Source organism: Drosophila obscura, unplaced genomic scaffold, assembly GCF_018151105.1.
Source record: "Drosophila obscura isolate BZ-5 IFL unplaced genomic scaffold, ASM1815110v1 contig_73, whole genome shotgun sequence".
Classification (NCBI taxonomy): domain Eukaryota; kingdom Metazoa; phylum Arthropoda; class Insecta; order Diptera; family Drosophilidae; genus Drosophila; species Drosophila obscura.
In genome coordinates this window covers 3,479,223-3,498,631 of record NW_024542865.1, presented here as the reverse complement: position 1 = coordinate 3,498,631, position 19,409 = coordinate 3,479,223, and the positions used below count along the sequence as shown (strand labels likewise).

Sequence of the window (19,409 nt, the reverse complement as noted above, 5' to 3'; positions counted from 1 at the left end):
ACCTTACCTTACCTTATTTGCAGATTTGCTGGAACTTAAGGCTCGGGGCTGGCCTTGTATGACCGAAAGAGTGGCGGCAAGGTGGGAAATTGTGTGACTCAATAACTTCTGTCGTTTGTTTTTGTTTTGTTGATTATTTAATTCTTTTATTGGCTTGGTTGGTTTGCTTACAAATTAAGAACCTCCTTGTCTTGCTACTTGTGTTGCGGGCTGGTGGACTCAGAGCCATGGTCCGTTACAAGTGGTAAAAAAATGTATGTGTAATCGTAGTAAATTACGAGTATATATGTATATTATAAGTAAAAATAAGTTTTGCTTTAATGTTTAATTGTTTTCTTGATTTTTATAGATTTTTGTTTAATTTTTCTAGATTTTTCTCAAATTTTTCTAGATTGTAATGTTAAATGAACACTAACATTATAAAAGAAAGCTCTAACATTGAGCCAAAGCTCAATAATTTCCCTGCTTCTGCACAAAACTTCGCTGTGCTTTGGGACACGCGAACTGGGGAAGTGTGGGCAAGTGTGGGCAAGTGTGGACAAGTGTGGTGAGCAGCGCACATTGAGTGGAATGCTCGATGGAGTGTGAGTGTGAGTCGAATTTTGAATTCGAGTGAGTGTGCAGACGGAGTGAGTGTGTTCGGTCGGATGCTTGGCGATGACTCTGTAATTTTTGCGAACGGTATAACTGTTTTCAAGGATAAGCGATGCCCACGTGCTGGCTGGGGAGCACGGACGAATAAAACGCACAAAACGCAATTTCTCGTCTTCGACAATCGTCGTCAATCGTCATAGCATAGGCGGCACGGCACTCTTCGTCCACTCCACTCGTCGCGGCTGGTTCTCGTGGTCGTCGCCTGTCACACTTAGAGAGGCAAGCAGGAGGAGGCAGCTGTGTGGCAGCTTCAGAAATCAGAGGTACGATGCTCACTGGGGAATTATTGCCTAAAATGCAGAAGTCAACAAAATGAATCAACAAATGCCGACACCCGACACCCGACAACCGACACCCAATTGATGCTGCTGCCTGAGACAAAAGGCCACGGTGCAAAGTTATTTGAATAATTCTTTTTTTTTTGTTGTTGGTTTCCACTGTATGTTTTTTTTGTTGTTGTGTGGTGAAGACTTAATGACAAGTGCAAGTGCTGTGACTACGAGAGAGAGAGAGAGAGAGATCCCAGGAGCATCAGGAGCAGCAAAGGATAAACCAAAGAACGCGTTTTTCTAATCGCATTAGCCCTGGGCCCTGGGCCCCGAGCCTGAGCCCAGTCATACATTCCCAATGCCATGGAATATAAACGTACGAGTGTCTAAGTACTTGTAAAAGTTGCCTTCGCACGGGGTAAGTGAGTGTCTCGCTCGTACTCGCAATATCCGTCATAAATTTAAGACCCTTCCCTTCATATGCACGATGCATGGCATCGCCCTGGGAGCTGCTCTTAGGAAGCCCTCGGGACGCGCTTCAAAGTTGCCTTTTTCTAGCAGAGCAGGAAGTGCCAATGATTAATTTGTGTGTCGTTACGGCTTTTGGAAACTTTTGGGGAATAATGCCAAAGGAAAATCAATCCGATACGAGTACTTTCCAGTTTGGCAGGCACACAGATCTGATTTGTATCCATTCTCCTGAGTCCCCAAAATGATTTGCACAAATGTTTTTTTTTCGATTAGGGGGAAACTTTTTCCATTTTCCATTTTTCGATTTTGTCCATTTTGCCATTTTCTGCTTAGCATAAAGAAGGCATTGAGAAAGTTTATTTGCTAAATAATCTATTTTGACCACACACAAACGAAACGAAAGGTGTCACAGACACCTGAGGATATTTGGAATGGTTTTCGCACTTAATAAATTCAGCATTTGCTTTTGCCCCAGTACCAGCAGCACGCTCTGTGTGGTGGAGCATGAAAAGGAACGCAAATGTAAAACAAATGCATATGGAATGAGCCCAATGGGTTTTCGGTTGCAACTTGCAACAGATTTTTGTTGATCAAGTTAGACAAATTAGCCAGCAGCCAGGCTGCAGGTTGCTTTCGGCACAGCCTCCACCTTACAGTTATTTGATCTATGAATGCAAATTGCTTCATTCAATTTGAAATAAATATTTAATTGCTTGCCAAATAAATTTCGTTGCTTGTTGGGTACCAAGCAGATGGTAAACCTTTTCCAAAGTATTCTGAATATCATATTACAATTCCTATGACTGGTTCTTGCAATGCAAAAAGCTGGTTAGTTCGTCATAAAATTCATAGTGCTAGGCAGTAAAATGGGTCAAGTCAATGTGAAGTAGTTCAAGGAAATCATGGGATATGGAATACTCAGGCATAGGAATAGGCAACTGATTCGATAAAATTTACCAACGCCAAAAAAAAAAATGTATAACAATAAATACAGTTTTTCAATCAATGTTTATTTGGAGAAATTTGCAAAGCATAAGAAATAAAATATACAAAAATGTATAATTTAATAATATATGCACATAATTTAATGTAGCTGTCAATTAATGCTAAACGAACTGCATAAGAAATACTTTAAGGACATAAATTATATCCCATTAGATATTTAACGGAAACTTCTTTTTTTGTTACGGAAAAAAACAATACATAAACTATCACAGCTATCGATCTTTTTTTGCTGTAATCTATGGGGTTTCTTGGTCCATAGAGACCCAGAGATTACACCATATGATGCCCACTCCTGTAAACCATTTTTATTCGTACAATTTTATCACGCTGCTTCCACTTCCAACCCCCCGCAAGACGATGCTACCTGAATAGCATCCACAATTCAAGCGAGACAGATAGAGACCACAGGTGTGCAAAATAATTGGAAATATCTATTAAATTGCAAAAAAGAAAAAGAAAAAAAACCAAAAGCAGGAAAAAAGAAAAAGTAAAATAATGATTATTTGCATTTTAATTTTAATTAATATACAATTTGCATGCATGTGCAAAGAAGCTTTCGAATGATATCAAATAACAAAAAAAAAACCAGCATTTTGGAGTTAATGTATGTATCCTGTGTGTGGTGTGTGTATGGACACGGCTGAAGCCTTCAAAATAAAACGAATGCAAACGAATTCTCGGCTAGATAATGCATTTTTTGCCCCAGCCCTTTATGTACATGAAATATCCATCAATATATAAAAACGACCTAAGGGGTTTTGATGGACATGTGTGGGTCCGACCCTTTCTTTTGCCGTGGTTTTGCCAGGGCATAATTGAATCAATCCCAGGAGTGAAACGTTGGAAAAAGGAGCCATCGATGGATGCCTTACAAATGGACAAGAGACCTCTTATGGCTTCCATGCAGCAGTCTGTGTTTGGTTAGGTGGGGGAGGGGGGTGGCATGTAGTAGCCTGAAGTTTAAAGTTCTTCAAGAGAGTTGATTGCGTATGAATGTGGGATACATACATACATACATGCATACTCGTACAGTGAGTCTAAAATGTACTCAGGCCGGCCCTGTTCTGTCCTGTGCTCCTTCGCGAATAAATGGAACATGGAACATTATTACACCCGAGGACACAGCTTACTTTATGGAAGGAGTACACTTAGGCATCTGTCTCCGGGGGCGGCACAGCGTCCCAAGAATTTATTAAAAACGTTTCACACTTTTGTGGCCCCAAAAAAAACTTTCTGCAGCCCATCCTTTGACTTTTCCTGCTCCCTCAAACTTATCCCAATAAAGGAAATACATTTTGGCTTTTTGTTGTTGTTGAATTATTTGTTTTAATGTTTTAATCCAGGCAGGACAGCACAGGACAGGACAAAGGCGACAATTGACAATTTCTGTTGTGTGCTGATCTCTCTTCCTCTCTCTCTCTCATTTTGTTGCTGTGCAAAACTTATCCATTAAACTTTTGATATAGCCTTGTGCCAATACTTTTTGCAAGCCACTGTGTGGGCTTTGTGGGGTGTTTAGAGTGTGTGGGGTGTGTGGGGTGTGTGGGGTGTGGGTATACGTGCCCGCCCATTCGTTTGAATTGAGAAACGTCGCGCAGATATTCAAATCTGACAAATTAACATATTGCCGGATGGGTAGCAGCGTTCAGAAATACTTGCGAATGCGAATACGAATGCGAATGCGAAATACTCGTAAGTGAGTAAGTCAACAGAAAATGCTCGGTAATTGCGAAATGTCAGAGCCCCCGGCGGGCCCCACACACACACACACACACACACACACAGGCAGGCAGGCCCATGTCCTGGCCCCTGGCCCCTGTCCGTGTCCTGTGGCCCCTGAAGAACTTTCTAATCTGAATATAAGGCGCATGAAGTACGGAGAGCAAAAAAATGAAATGGAATGGAGAGCTGAGCTGAGCTGAGCTGAGCAGAGCAGAGCAAAAGGAATTTTCGGGTGTAATGAACACAGCGGGATAGCAAAATATGTACAAGAGTTAATGCTCGGGAAAACAAAACATAACCCAAAGCACGTTTCGCACTTAGGCAGAACGCCCCAGAAGGTGCAGGCCGAAGCTTCTCTGCCCCTTGCTCTCTCCCTCGCTATGCTACGGGATGGTATACGATGTCGTATGGGTAGGAGCAGGGCAGCAGGAGCAGGGCCATCATCATCTACCATCTCCCGCTGGTTTAGTAGGGGACTAAAGCGTTAAGAGCTAGTTAGCAAGGCCAGGTGAGAAGGGAAGCAAATGACGACGACGACGACGACGACGGGGACTAGGACGACCGACTACGCTGAGTGACGTGGGACAAACAAAACAACACTAGAAACAACAACAAAAACACACACACACACATACACATACGCACAAAAAAAAAAAACAGAAAACAGTTATAGTAAGAGTAACAGTAAGAGTAAGCGTAAGAGAAACGGCAGCGGGAAACAACAAATTCAGGCGGCGGCACAAAGACGTGACAGACATGCCAGTTCCCGTTCCTTATTACTGTTACGTTACTCACAGCAGCTACACTGTGAGAGAAAAATAGTTGCTAAATCACAAAAATAGAATAAATGATCTGACGCAAATATTTTGCACTTTTAAGCTACTAAAAGAATAAATTTTATTATTAATTAATTAGAAAAGAAACAAAAATGTTAGATTCGTGCTCTAAAAGTTGCCCATCTGCATCTTATAAAATATACTAATTTACATTAAGTCACTTTTTTTGTTGGAAAGTAATGGGACCAAAGAAATGCAGACAAGAAAATATTAAAGCAAAATGCCAAAATTGAAGTAACATTCAAATGATGGAAAACTTAAAATTTGGGTTTCTATATCTTAAAGTATATCATCAATTCCATACTCTTTTAAATTCATACATTTTTGTTTCGTTATAACGCGCTGCAAATGCTGCATAAAAATAATAAAACTTCGTAATAGCCAAATTGGAGGTTTTTTATTTTTGTTTTTAGTATTTTGCGGCTATATGGCCAATTCCAAGTGAAGTATATCTCATAACAACTCCAACCTGGCCCACAAAACAAAACTATTTCGACAGGCAGATTTGCTGCCCAACTTGAACCGAAGATTATTTAATTTAAATCTTTCGTGGAGCACAAAGGCTTTCCATCGCATCTTAAGATCTCTTTGTCCACACCAAACACTTGTTTTTCCCCAGTGTATGGAACTTCTGTTGCCAGTTTCTGAAAGGGATTGTGGTTTATGGATGGCAAGGGGGGGACGACTGGGCGACACATACCAAAACCTTCCGGCCACGATAGGCACGGGGTAGGGGGAGGGGGAGGGGGAGGGGAAAAGTGTGGTAAATTTTTTCCTCAACAAAACGCCATAGACATAATTCAACTTTTATTGCCATTGTGAAGGAATCTGGGCGTCGCCTTTTTTTGATTCAAAGCGCTTGACTTGGGTGGGGGGAGGGAGGGGTGACTTTAAGCGCTTACCCCCGTGGATTTTGACAGTTTACCCTTTGGCACTTCACAGCACCAAAGAAAGAAACAAACAAACAGAGATGGGACTGGGGCAAAGGAGAGTCAGAGTCAGAGACAGAACAGGACAGGAATGAGAGCATTTAATTATTTTAAATGAAATGAACAAAGACTGCAGAGATATCAGCAAGGCAAACCGACTTAAACAAAGGCAAACACTCACTTAGAACAGACTGTGAGAAGAGCAACTAAAAAGGACCAGCCGGAGCTGAGCCCCGAATGCCGGCAAGAGGACTAATATAATATTTATTACGGTGATTATGTCAGGGCAGCAACGCCCTCCGGCCTGGGGACCAGCAGCGCCAAGAGCAGGGAGCAGCAGGGAGCAGCAGGGAGCAGCAGCAGCAGAAGCACGGATCCATGGCGAAGGCAAATGATGAGTTTTTGGTGTATGGCAGGGCATCAACATCAACCACAAAAGCACATAAACTATGATGACGATGCCGAAGTTGAGATTGTCAGGCCGCAAGTTAAGCCGGAGAGACGGCTTTAATTCATATTAATACAGGAAAAATTCCAACTAAAAGACACACAAAACTAACTGTAAATTAATTTATTTATTAAGCATTTTACACCACTTCGAAATAAGTTACTTGATAATCTACAGCTGATGGGAAAGAAGTCATCCCATATTCTGTTGGGGAACTCGAGTCACATTCCTCCGGAACACTACGAATTATTAAGGTGCACCATTTCCATGTCCCAAAACGAGCACTCTCAGTTCTCTAATTCTCTATTCTCTAATGAAATTCAATGCCGGGGTATGCTGCATTCATCCATCAATTTTTAAACGTTCCATATAACAATTGCAGTCATGCAAATAGCGACAGAACAGCGCAGATCCATGTCCAAATCCATTTAAAAAATGGTAACAAAAACGAAAAAAGAAACAAGCGAAAAATCACAGCAGTTTACAACAAAAATTCGTTACTTTTTATCAAGTGACCTTTTTGGGGCATAGAAAATCTTGTTCAGCGACAGCGACAGCGACAGCCAGACCCCCACAGACAGCTGCACGGAGTGCAGCGAAAGCAGTGAAGTTCATCAAGTGGGAGCGCTTACTGTACAGAGACAAAAAGAGCCCATAAATCCTGACATGCGACAAGAAGCCTTGGGTGGCGTTCCAGCCAGCCCCATGCGTATCCTCCAGGGTGGAATCGAAAGCGTATCAAAACTGTTATTTGTTTTTTGAACACACAAATATATGTATTTTATCACTTAACTTAATTGCCGAAACAAAGTTACACTACGCGTATACCTACAAGCATACATACATACATACATACATATATACGAGCATGAATATACATATGTATGTACATATGTACATATTTGGTTTGTGACAAGGTCAGTCGCTGGCTGCCAAAGCGAAAGATGATAAATGTTTGCATGAATAATTATTTGCCGGAAAGACCTAAAAAATTACATTGTTGCCGACAACTGTCAGGCGACTGGGAAAAGGACTGTGAAGGACATGGACGTGGACGAGAACGAGAACGAGGACTGGCGTCCAGTGAGCAGCATCGAGTTGACCGCAAATAAAGCGACCGTGAAGGATGCACCGCTGGGACACACACCCCACACAGGTGGAAGGAGCACAGGCAGGCAGGCAGGCAGGCAGGAAGGCAGAGAGGCACTCAGGGAGGGAGTGAAGAAGTGATGAAGGAGACTTAAGGCTTAGCGACATGGTGAAAGACAGAGGAGGAAGCGCACAGGAGATGGCAAACAGAATTGGGGCAGTCGTCTAAAAGTGAAATCAAAAAGGGAATAAAACTGACGGAAAAGTCACAAACACACACACACACACACACACACACAGAGAGAGAAAACAAAAAAAAAATAGTTAAAGAATGTCATCACCTGACCTAGTTATCATCATCGTTGTCAGTGCTTATGGCTCCTTCTGAGTATATAATGGATATAACCCCAACCACCCCACCCCAACCCACCACAGAGTGCAGCTATATACAGACATACTCGTATGTACATGTATGTCAGCGGAATGCAAGGCAATCAGTATGGGAACTGAAAAGAAATGAAATTAATAAATAAAAGTAACATTAGACAGAATGACTGATTGCCTTCATGTACGTTTCACGAGCACAAAAATGCCTTCAAAAATGCATTGAAAAGACAAAGCAGTTTTTCTGACAGCGCTCAACCGTCTGGCCCTTGGGGAAGCACACAACAATATTTAATATTAAAATTACAAAGTATTAGCAACCGCAATTTTAGCAGGTGATTAGGTAGCAGAGAAAGGGGAAGCTATGAAATAAATTGCTGGCAGAAAAGGATCGTTCACAAGGCAAAACTTTGTGAGCCAAAAAGCAAGCAAGTTCTGAAGATAATAATAATTATAATATAAATATTATTAATTATCATAGCCCAAAGAAAAATACTCTTTGTTTTAATTGTGCTATAAAGTACAGCAATAAAATGTCAGTTTACTGCTGCTTTAGCACCATTTTCGTTGCAATTTTTAAAAACAAAATAATTTTACACAAAAAAAAATAAAACAATTTTCCTTAAGATTGGCTACAAGCGTTATTTTATTATTTAATTTGATTTATCCAACATTTCTATAAGCATTTTCCGAAAATAACAAAACATATTTTTGTACTTAAATTTAAACTAAGAAAGAAAATCACCAGAGGGTAACTGCATCCAACCGCAAAACACTTTCAGCACACAAACTGCATATTAATGTACGAACATTAATGTGTATGTATGTTTGTATGTTTGTGCTTTAATGCTGATGATGTCCTTGGCGGTGGTTTAGCGAAGACATTTCACGCTACATAAATCAAAGCTCAAAACTATCCATACCCGTGCCAGAGGCCCGAAAGGGTAAGAGACTTGTCTGTCTGTCTGTCTGTCTGTCTGTCCAAGACTCACTTAACGTAATCGTATTTTATGGCATTTTACGAGTATAAATGAGCAAACTTAAGCGAGCGAGCCAACTATATATATATACTATGCCATGTACGAGTATAATATATATATCTATAATTTTTGTGTGCGTGTGTTTTTGTTGCCCTTGCAGTAATTTGAATGATACCAGTTGCCACGAAAGGGGAGCATCCTTGGGTGAACAGCATCAGCATCAGCATCAGCATTGAGTGCCACAACAGCATCAGCGTTAGGAACAACTGCAACATCAACAGCATCAAGTGCTGGATAAACTTTTCGCTTTCGCCAGCCAACAACCGAGAACGAACGCCGCCGCCGCCGCCTCCGCCGTCGACACGCAGCTGCGTTTCCTTTTTTTTTTCGGGGTTGAAATAAAATGAAGGTTTCGGATTTCTATCGAACACATTCTGTAAGTCACGTCAGCCCGTGCAAAGGATGAGGCGTCCAAGTGTATATAGGGCATCATCATCAGCATCTAACGCGGCGGCCCAGACCCACAAACGGGCGTCGCCGCCGCCACAATACTCCCAGTACCCCCCCTATAGTACTCGTCCGCAGACGACGACGACGACGACGACGACGACGACGACGAGCCTCATCCGGCTGCTCGCCGTTGTCTCGGTAATTGGATCGCAGTTTCATTCTGCTCTGGGTAAGTGCTCCAAGAAAATTGTTTTAAATATTATTACAGCGAAAAGCACAAGTAATCCCACTGCACAATCAACTGACAAGCGAGAGAGAGAGAGACGAGACGAGACGGCGGCCTGGCTTGCTTGGCTTTTATTTACTTAGGCAATACACAAAGCTGCGCGCTTCCATTTCAAATTAAAATCTCATAAAACACACAGCTTTCCCACTTTGATTAAGAGCGCAATTTATGGGCTGATCAAACATTTATTTGCTCCAAATAGTTACAGTGCTAATTCAATAGTCAATTAGTGCTTAAAGTTTTGCTGATAATTCATTTCTAGCTCTTATCAGGCAGTAGTTAGTTATGCCTAGCTATGATATTCCCATATATTCATCCTCGTGTTGGGAGTGACATTAAGTAGCATAGATATGTATGTATGTATTGGCCGGAGGGAGGGGAGGGTCGTGTATCATCCATACATAGCCATCAGGCAGCCCCCCCCCCTCCACCCATCCCATTGATTGGACCGCACAGATAATGTGATTAATAGGCTGCTGTCCCTCCTCCTGTCCTCCACATCCCGGCGCAGATTGCGCATTTGTTGCTGTCCAAAGAGGTGCCGAATTAAAGCTCATTTCTTATTCAAGAGTTTAGCCTATTTGTAAATTAAATATTAACAATCGATGTAATTAAATTTCGCGCATTTTCAATTACATATGCAAGGTACATGGATAGGGGCAGATGTATGGATACATACATATATATATGTATGGGCATACGAGTAAATGCTTTTTGTACCCTCTAAATTTTAAAGGCATTTTTTTTTGTTTATATCTATTCACTCCGAAGTGCTGGCCCTAAAGGGTATACAGCCGACGAGTGCTGCCGCATGCTTGGCATGCCAACCATTGTTTATTCGCACTGTTTTTTATGCCTTGGCTTTGTTGCGTTTCGAAATAATTTTTAATATTTAATCAACTCATCGAAAGGTAATTAAATGCGGCATGTGGTAGTGGTAGCCATGGCCCTGATGGTATGTGCTCCACAAGCTCTCTTTTCAATGGACTCGTATGTGCCTGCTGTACCTGAATAAATCCTTTTAATACGCCCAAAAATATGCATTATGATGCTCTGTATACATTCTGTTTATTCACATGAAACTCCAAAAACTCAATTACTGATCATTGGCTGCGGTACACCACACATGACCATTATTTAAGGCTTAGAAGATACAAACGAATTTGTATTCATATTTTTATTCATTTGCCAAGGGATTTTAAAATTCATTAACTACTTAAACGGGCTTAATGTATGCCAATAAAGCAATCATAAATTAAGTTTAGTTATCAAATGTAGATGGGTTTATCAGCAACCTTTTCGTGCCCAATCACACAAATTTCACAGGCTACTGCTGCTAATAAGTATGTGGTTATTGACCAGGTTTTTTCCATTAACCCACATCCACATCCACTGGCACTGGCACAGCAGCACAGACTGTCGAGCCGCCGGCAGGCTCAACCACAGCGAGCACACAGAACAGCAGCAGCATCAGCAGCAGCAGCCGTCGAGCCGAGAATAATAATTTATTTTTTGATGACCATAATACAACTAAGGCAATATCATCAACCGCTGTTAACCCGACAGCAAGCAGCACAACCCTTTACCAGATCCACTCCCAGTCCCAGCACCAGTCCCAGCACCAGCTCCAGCTCCAGTCCCTGAGCCAGCCCCAGTCGCAGTCCCAAATGCCAACGAAAACGTCGGACACGCCGCACCCAGCAGCACACTTTGCCGTACCCACAGGACTGAAGCCGAGGCCAGGCATAGCAGTGGCAGCAGCAGCAGCAGCAGCAGCAGCAGCAGTGAAAACACCACCAGACAGCAGCAATGAGATTAGCCATAGCGCGCCAATCAAAAATTTAATTACCAGCCTTGAGCGCACTGGGACAACAGACCTGCTGCTACCGACAACAGTCGCTGTGGCTGTGGCCGTGGCAGTGGCAACACCAAAAAGCGCTAGGAGCACCGTTAAGCAACCCATCGACTCCACACGCTCCCGGAACCATTGGACAGTGGGGGGTATGGCCAAAAGTTCCCTGGACACACAGCAGAACCGTAACTTTATACTCTATTTTTTTTTTTTGGGATTTTGTTTGGTTTTGCCGTAGGTTCCGCTGCCCATGAGACGGAGAGGCCACGAACCTTTCGCAGCAAGCACCATCATGAGCACCATTGGGGGCCCTTCTTTGAGGAACCAATCAGTTCGGTTGCCGCCGGCGAAAGCCTCGTGTCCGCCGTGCATCTGTTCACCGAGGCGGTGCTCAATTGTCGCGTAGGCATGCTCAAGGACAAGACAGTAAGTTGACACAAAGCACAGGGCAGCAGGGGCAGAAGAATTGCACAGTTTATGGCGTGTACTACTTCCAGGTGATGTGGGTTAGACGCACCACCGAAAAGGTGTCCCTGCTCACGGTGGGCAATGTCACATACAGTGGAGATCCGCGCATACGCGTCAAGTTTCAATATCCCAACAACTGGCGATTGCTGATAAATCCCACACAGCGCGAGGACGCCGGTATCTACATGTGTCAGGTTTCCACCCATCCACCGCGGGTATTCACAACCAATCTAACCGTACTGGGTAGGTAGCATAGATGGCCGTTTATATTTGAGAATTTCGTAATCAATTTGTGTGTTTTTGGCAGAGCCCCCATTGAGGATAATTGATGAGCATGAACGAGATGTGGGTGATCGCTACTACAAGTCGGGCAGCACCGTGGACCTACAGTGCCAAATATCGCGCAACTTTTTCCAAAAGGAACGCTACAACATACTCAAGACGAGCGATCCAACAACAGCCAAAGCACTTTCAAACGAGACGGAGAATGAACTAAATCTGATCGGTGACACAAATCAAACTCAACTGAAACTAACCAGCCAGGAGCTGGAGAAATACTTTACCAAGTTTATTACATGGGCCAAGGACGAAGAAGCACTCCAACCACTGACCAATAAACGCTCAAGGTGGGCTCCTTACACTATTATCTAAAATTAATTTTAAATTTCATTTGAAACTGCAGCGTATCTGAAAAATGGCTAACTAGTCGCATCACCATTGAGGATGCAAAACTCTCCGATAGTGGAAATTATTCCTGTTCCCTTGGCCGACTATTTACTGTAATTGTCCAGGTACAAGTACTCACAGGTATGAAGATCTCCTTCTAGATATTTTAATTTATTCAATTTGATTGAATTGAATTGTATGCCATGCCCATGTCTTCTTTTAGGGGAATTACCCGCTGCTGTCCAACATAACTTGGCGACCAGAACCGAAGGATTTTGGTGTCTCCTTTTTATGCCTATTGCTTTCCACTTTGTACTTCGTAGACGACATCTTGGACATTAGTATGACGAATGCCTAAGATGAGGGAAATAAGAATGGAAATTTGAATGGAAATTGGAATGGAAATTTGATTGGATTTCCACACGCACACACACACCACACCACACCACAGTTTACTTAGTAAATAATGTATGTATGTAATACTTTCAGATAACTTTCACGTGTGTGTGTGTGTGTGTGTATGTGTGTGTGTGTGTATAACAGAACGACAACTTGTCCAAATCAATATTCATATAAACAATAGGATTTTATATATCAATTTACATGACATTATCACCTACATATGTGAGAATCTCTCTCTCTTATATGGCCTTCACGTTCTGCGCTATCCCCCCTCCGTAGAGGAAAAAGAACACAAAACAGAACTTAAGAGAAGAACCTAATGTGAAGAGTCTGTATAACAGTTGGTTTTTTTTTTTTCATACCTCCCAAAAATGTGTGTACGCCCAAACCTTACCACAACTATCATGTACTCGAATGTATTAGCTTTATTTAAAGAAAATCAAATACAACCTTTGGGTATGAAATTTTGTACAAATTCCGTGAGCTTAAATAATAATTCTTTTGATTTTTGTTTGGTGTTGTTGTTTTTGTTTCCTTGTGATGTTTTTCAATTAGTTATAAATCATACAAACAAACAAACAAACTTAAACGATGTGATTTTCGTTCAGTAATTATGTAAATATTGTAAAATTGGTAAGGTAAATGCATGATTTACAAAATGGTTATATTAATACGATTTTGATTATTGTTCTCTCCTTTCACAAATCATGTTGATTATGTATAGTTAAAACCTTGTAATTAATCGGGAGGCAATCTACTAGGATCAATGCGTACCATGCCAGTCCCCCCAAAAAAACCAAAAAAAAAAAACAAAAAACAACCAAACAAATATAGTTAAACTGACGTCATTGTGTAATTATTATTGAATGAGTAAATCAAAATACTTTCAAATATACGAACCATTAATATAAATTATCGTATGCCGAAACACTGTTGTTGTTGTATTCTCTTCAATCCAACTGAATTACTGGAATTTTTAGGGGTGCGTAATTACGGTGGTCTTTACAGCTTAAAATACATATAAATACAATTAACTATTAATTAATAATGAACAGTTTACAAAAAAAACGAGGAACTAAGGAATGCAGGAGGCGCGCAGTTTGGCGGCGCTGCACGGTTGAATTTCGATTTTACAGAATGCTGCAATCGTAATAGCTGAAACCGTTATTTTCATTCCATACACACAAACGTTGTATGCCTTTGGTCGTTTTTGATTAAACCCTATTTTAGAAATAGTCCAATTAAAAGGAGTCCTCAAAGTTATCCAATATTGTAGAAAACTAATTTATCTATCGGATAAAATTATATGTTAAGTGCTGAAAGTCCCAACTAGCTGGTAAAATTTAACCGAATATTAAAACCGGGGAATAGGGACAGAGACCGCTTAGCCCATTGTTGACCAGTGGGTTTTTTCAATTTCCGCACGAATTTTATAAAATTGAAATTTTTTATTGTGGAAACATCTTTTTGTAAGTAAAGAGCTGAAAGGAGCTGCAATGAGCATTTAAAAACAGTTTTATTTTCCGAAATTTAACTTACGGTGTTCAATTATTTAATTAGATGGGGATTAAGTGGGTTAAGTTTTTTTTTTCCTCGGTATATTTACGGTATATTTAAAAAATTAGTAGGAATATTTCGGTACATTTCTGAGGGCCGGACAGTATATTCTATCGATATATCCGCGGTCACACTGATCGTACCAGTTCCAAAACACCGTATTAGCCCACAATTTTTTTATTTTCTTTTAAAGTTAACTTTTCCTTTAGATAATAGTTTGATTTACGAAAAATACCGCAACAACACAACAAGTGGGTTTCGCTAGTGTGCAACAGTTTGCTTCTGCGCTGCCTCCCAGCGACCTTGGGCCACCCACCACTCGATAGACCACAAAATAGCAAGCACATTGACTATGGGAATAATAAATTCCACCGGACATACACGGGGACAGGGACAAGAGGACAAGCCACAGCAAGATCTCGTATTATCGATGGGAAAAATGGCAATTGCTGTCGCGCCCTTGTTAGCGCTCGGTCTGTCTGACTCTGACTTCACCTTGACTAAAGTACACACGACGCGGCAGGGAGGCAGTGCAAAAAATGAACACACACACATTGTAATGATAACAGTAGCAGCACAAATAATATGCAACTGATTTCCCACAGTTTTCAACGCCTGCATCGCTGCATAATTCGGCCAAATCAAATCGAAAATGTTGAAGCTACGTAACATTCTGAGTGTCGGCAATAACAATGGCCTGTCCGCTGTCCGGTAAGATATATAATAATAATCATAATACAAAAAAAAAATACAATAATTAAATATGTATGTATATTCCAAACATACGAAGCTGTATGGGCATATGTACATACATAGGTACATATTTATTCTACAGTGGAATATCAAATTGCATGCTTTTGCCTGGACTCTAAGACGTAAATTGTCCGATATGTACATATATACACAGACGCATAGATGCAAAACTTTTGTGGGCGGACACTCACAAAGATGTCCGCCCAAGGTGATGCATATATGTATGTATAAATATATGTACATATGCGTGTATTCAGGTTCTTTTCTTCAGACAATCAACAAAATTAATTGGTATCCCCCTAGTTTATATCTAAGCAAGAATTCCGCTCACGGGGAAAAGTCTTTCAGATGAGCGGAAGGAAAATATCGACCTACCTAAGCTCTGAAATTAATTAAAATACAATCTCTCGCGGCAAAGAGAGATACAGAAGCCATCCCTATACGGACATGAAATGTAGATAAGATTGGGCGTACAAAAAAGTCGTTTTCATTTCGAATATCTGGTCAAGAACCCTTTCTATAAGCCAACCCATTCATTTCATTCCAATAAATAAATCACAGTTGTCTTGCTGATTGAGTTTTTGGCTTGGCTAATCTGGTTAAAAGGTAGAGTCTTATAAATACGAAAACATAGATTTTAGTATCGAACTGTTTGGTTATTTGATTTATGGCTAATTGTTTACTTCCAGATGGATTTCGACCACTGCAAACTGCAGGGAATTGGATTCATGGTTCTCAAAGCTACTTGTACGAAAAATCGAACCAACTAAGGAGGCGCACAGTCGCATGCTGAGCGACAAGGAAATCATATATGCATTGCATACGCATAACGTACGACCCGACTCGATGAGCGCCTATCTGAATAACTAGTGAGTAGTAGTGGCATTGCCTGATAACAACAATTGACCCAGTGACAACAGTACGTTTCCATTGGACTAATCCAAAGGTTACACCAAAAATCTTGTCTCTTGTTGGGTGTTGTTGATTGGCTGGCACCAGATTTCATTGAATACTTTCTTGCAGCAAAACAACCGTGTCTTTGATCAACGAAAAAAAGGCAAATCTTTCGTGCAATTTGGTGGCATCATGGAGCGTACAGGTGGGCGACATGGATCAGTGCTTGCATTTATGGAAATACACGGGTGGCTTCGAGAAAATCGATCAGGCCAAAGAGGATCTGTGGAACGATCCAGAGTACCTGAGTCTAATGCAGGAGCGTTCCAAATTTCTGCGCTCACGCCACTTGCAATACCTGTTGGCCTTTAGCTACTGGCCGCAGATTGCCAGCCGTAGCGGCAAGAATATCTACGAAATGCGGTACCAAACACACACACACACACACACACTAAATCATCAAATGAATCGAAGTATTAAATTCTATATGCCATTTATTGTGTTGCAGCTCATATCGCCTGACGCCTGGCACCATGATTGAATGGGGCAACAACTGGGCACGCGCCATCAACTATCGCAAGCACAACAATGAAGCATTTGCTGGATTCTTCTCACAGATTGGCAGACTTTACAATGTGCATCACATCTGGTGTAAGTGGGAATAACTACATATACATATATCTAGAAGGAAGAATTCCTAACAACCCATTTTTGTACCATTCTTTTCCAACAGGCTATAAATCGCTGCAGGACCGCAAGGAGACCAGAGAGGCCGCTTGGCGTTCCCCTGGCTGGGACGAGTGTGTCGCCTACACTGTGCCATTGATACGAGAAATGCATTGCCGCGTACTCGCTCCCACTGAGTTCTCGCCCTCGCAATAAATATATGGGCTCTACAAATCGAAACCGTATCTTTCAACACATCTAATCTGATCTGATCCGAAATGCTGTGAAACATGCACTGAGAATGTAATGTTGCCGCTTCCGCTCGTTTTTAGTTGTTGTACATAATGCCATCATACATATACATATGTATGTATGTATGTATATATGCATTAAGTTTAGTTTTCTCTAGTATCAAATAAGGTCAAAAAGTGTGCATTTTACCCAAAAAAAAAAAAACAAAAAACAAAAAAACTATCCCGTATGTGTGCCTACCCCTGCCACATGCGAATCTTGAATTTAACCAAAAAGTTGAAAAACAAAAAAAAAACAAATTTCGTTTGTAAAACTTAAAAAACAATAAAAGTGTTATAAGCGTGTATATTGTGAAACAAGCAAAGCGCAAAATAATTTGCATTTATTTAAAAACTTTTTTTTTTTTGTTTGCCTTATCCGTAAATTAAAATGTATCTGCAGCTTAGTGAGCATTTTCTCCATGACAAACCTAAATAAATTGCAACCGATACACTGCACAGCTATAGGATTGATCTGTGGCACTACACTTGTAGATCCTTAAGTTTCAGGCCGTCTATTTTCAATCAGTTTCCTTTAAAGATATCCCTAGGTATCTCATCCGGAGATAAAACACGTATTTTTACAGCATAATGCATACAGACAATTTTTACAAGATTTATTTGATAGTGTTTTGTCCTTCCCCTGTTTTGGTTGATCGAAAAAAAAAGAATAACAAATGTTTTTTCGCTAAACTAAATGCTGTTTGACATGGGTAGGTAATACTGTGTACTGCAACACAGACTGGAATGCAATCTATGCAAAAAAAAGGTTAACATCTTCAGGGAAAAGGGGCAATGGAGCTTGCAACTTTGCCATCATCCAGATGCTACTTGGATTTTCGTTGGCATACAAATGTCCAAGTAGTACAACTTTGTTGCTTAAAATAATGTAATATTTTGTTAATGAGATCATTAATTATTGACTAGACTGTTCTGCCAGCAGACGCACAGTCCTCAAGTGCCTTTTGCCACAAAGATGCTGTTGCAGCGTCGTCGCATGGTTCATGAGCTTCTTGCAGGGCTCGCAGTAGTAGCCGCCGGTTGGTGTGCGGTACATGGATTGATCCGCAGCCGACAACTCCTCGACCAGACTGGCCGCAATCGATCCTTCGGAGACTTCGGGGGCCGAGTCCATTTCTATGTCCGGCTCCATGCTCATTTTGCGTAGATTCTTTTGATGCTTCGCTCCCCTAACGTGCATTTCCATTTGCCCTGAAGATGTAACCTTAATTTGGCAAAGACTGCACTCCACTCTGCTGCTAGCCTCAGCGTTCTCTGCGACTATGGCCGGACGATTGGCTAGATTAAGGGGCTCCTCTGCGGGCAGCTCTGAACGCGATGCGTCGTTCAGGAAGGACAAGTCCTTTAGTTTCGCATCTGTGCGCACCCAATTGCCACCGGCGGTCTCCGATATCCGCGAGAACTTGGACTCTACCAATTTGTGCTTGCGGCCCCCATAGTGCTGACGGGCGTGGGACGCCGAGCTCAAGGACAGATCGCAGACTTTGCAGTGGTAGGCAGTTGTGCCAATGCGACCGGGTGTCATCTGAAAGCCACGCTCCGGATAGGTCTTGGTTATCCATGCGGCCACTTGGCGATCGTGTCCCCTGGAGTAGTAGTGGTCCTCAGCGCTCTTGCACGATGTCATCGTCGCCTTGCACAGCTCACAGCGCATTGGCTTGATGAGAACGTTCAGCTCGTCGGGGTAGCCGGCATGGCGACCCAGAAAGTAATTCATTTCGGTTCCATCTACATCCATGGCATTTTCATTGACAGTCGGCTCGCCGGCAGAATGTTTGCGCTTCCTTGGACGCGCTGTGCCGGTGGTGGCGGCGGCTGCAGGACAAGGGACCAGAACACCTGCAAGGGCCATTTCCTGGTCCCCGAGCGCAACAACTTGATTATTGCCGCCAAACGCCATCAGTGGAGTGTCAAACAATTGTCCACGGTCTCTACTTGCGGTGCGCTTGTCGCCAGTTGTGGTGTTTCTGCATTGAAACTCGAATATTCGGCTGCATTTCGGACACAAAAATCAAAACAAAAATAGACAATTAGAGATGTCAATGATATATATCGCATCTGCATGTATCGACAATCGTGTGCGCTGATTGTTAAAGCAGTGGAACGAAAAAATGCAGATAATGGATTTTGATGGCTTATTTTTATCAAGTTTTCCCAATCAAAATGTATATAGCAAATAAACACCAAGATTATGTGACGTCACAACCATGTACAAGCATATATACACACACACACAGAGGTACTTCAAATTACGCAAGCTGCATGCTGCTGCTTCACAGAACCTCCCTGCCATAAAACATACATATTTATGCACATG

The 19,409-nt window shown here is 41.7% G+C and overlaps 3 protein-coding genes across 4 annotated transcripts; 2 read left to right on the top strand and 1 right to left on the bottom strand.

Annotated features, from left to right (window-relative positions):
- The first annotated feature begins 1,037 nt into the window (after positions 1-1,037).
- LOC111065273 (uncharacterized protein DDB_G0271670) lies at positions 1,038-13,481 on the top strand. Of its 2 annotated transcripts, none has more exons than XM_022353367.2 (8): positions 1,038-1,341; positions 8,948-9,466; positions 10,919-11,524; positions 11,614-11,801; positions 11,873-12,086; positions 12,151-12,469; positions 12,526-12,650; positions 12,733-13,481. In XM_022353367.2, the coding sequence occupies exons 2-8, from the start codon at positions 9,250-9,252 to the stop codon at positions 12,849-12,851; spliced, it is 1,788 nt and encodes a 595-aa protein (XP_022209059.2). In that variant the 5' UTR covers positions 1,038-1,341; positions 8,948-9,249; the 3' UTR covers positions 12,852-13,481. The 2 variants fall into 2 exon arrangements, with proteins under 2 accessions (XP_022209059.2, XP_022209062.2); XM_022353370.2 differs by having other exon boundaries at positions 1,038-1,345.
- A 1,107-nt stretch (positions 13,482-14,588) lies between these two features.
- Positions 14,589-17,405, top strand: LOC111065275 (protein NipSnap). The gene is made up of 6 exons (XM_022353373.2): positions 14,589-14,719; positions 15,074-15,179; positions 15,911-16,090; positions 16,245-16,538; positions 16,624-16,766; positions 16,849-17,405. The coding sequence occupies exons 2-6, from the start codon at positions 15,121-15,123 to the stop codon at positions 16,995-16,997; spliced, it is 825 nt and encodes a 274-aa protein (XP_022209065.1). The 5' UTR covers positions 14,589-14,719; positions 15,074-15,120; the 3' UTR covers positions 16,998-17,405.
- Positions 17,406-17,673: 268 nt separating this feature from the next.
- On the bottom strand, positions 17,674-19,144 carry LOC111065274 (zinc finger matrin-type protein 3). Its single transcript, XM_022353372.2, has one exon. It carries the CDS (start codon positions 18,990-18,992, stop codon positions 17,988-17,990), a length of 1,005 nt encoding a protein of 334 aa, XP_022209064.2. The 5' UTR covers positions 18,993-19,144; the 3' UTR covers positions 17,674-17,987.
- Positions 19,145-19,409: the final 265 nt, after the last annotated feature.

Bases quoted from the DNA above. Each gene is read 5' to 3' on its own strand.
- LOC111065273 (XM_022353367.2), top strand. From the start codon at position 9,250: ATGAGGCGTCCAAGTGTATATAGGGCATCATCATCAGCATCTAACGCG. The intron at 11,802-11,872 runs GTAAGTTGACAC...TACTACTTCCAG, and splicing joins GCATGCTCAAGGACAAGACA to GTGATGTGGGTTAGACGCAC. The intron at 12,651-12,732 runs GTATGAAGATCT...GTCTTCTTTTAG, and splicing joins CCAGGTACAAGTACTCACAG to GGGAATTACCCGCTGCTGTC.
- LOC111065275 (XM_022353373.2), top strand. From the start codon at position 15,121: ATGTTGAAGCTACGTAACATTCTGAGTGTCGGCAATAACAATGGCCTG. The intron at 15,180-15,910 runs GTAAGATATATA...GTTTACTTCCAG, and splicing joins AATGGCCTGTCCGCTGTCCG to ATGGATTTCGACCACTGCAA. The intron at 16,539-16,623 runs GTACCAAACACA...ATTGTGTTGCAG, and splicing joins AAGAATATCTACGAAATGCG to CTCATATCGCCTGACGCCTG.
- LOC111065274 (XM_022353372.2), bottom strand. From the start codon at position 18,992: ATGGCGTTTGGCGGCAATAATCAAGTTGTTGCGCTCGGGGACCAGGAA.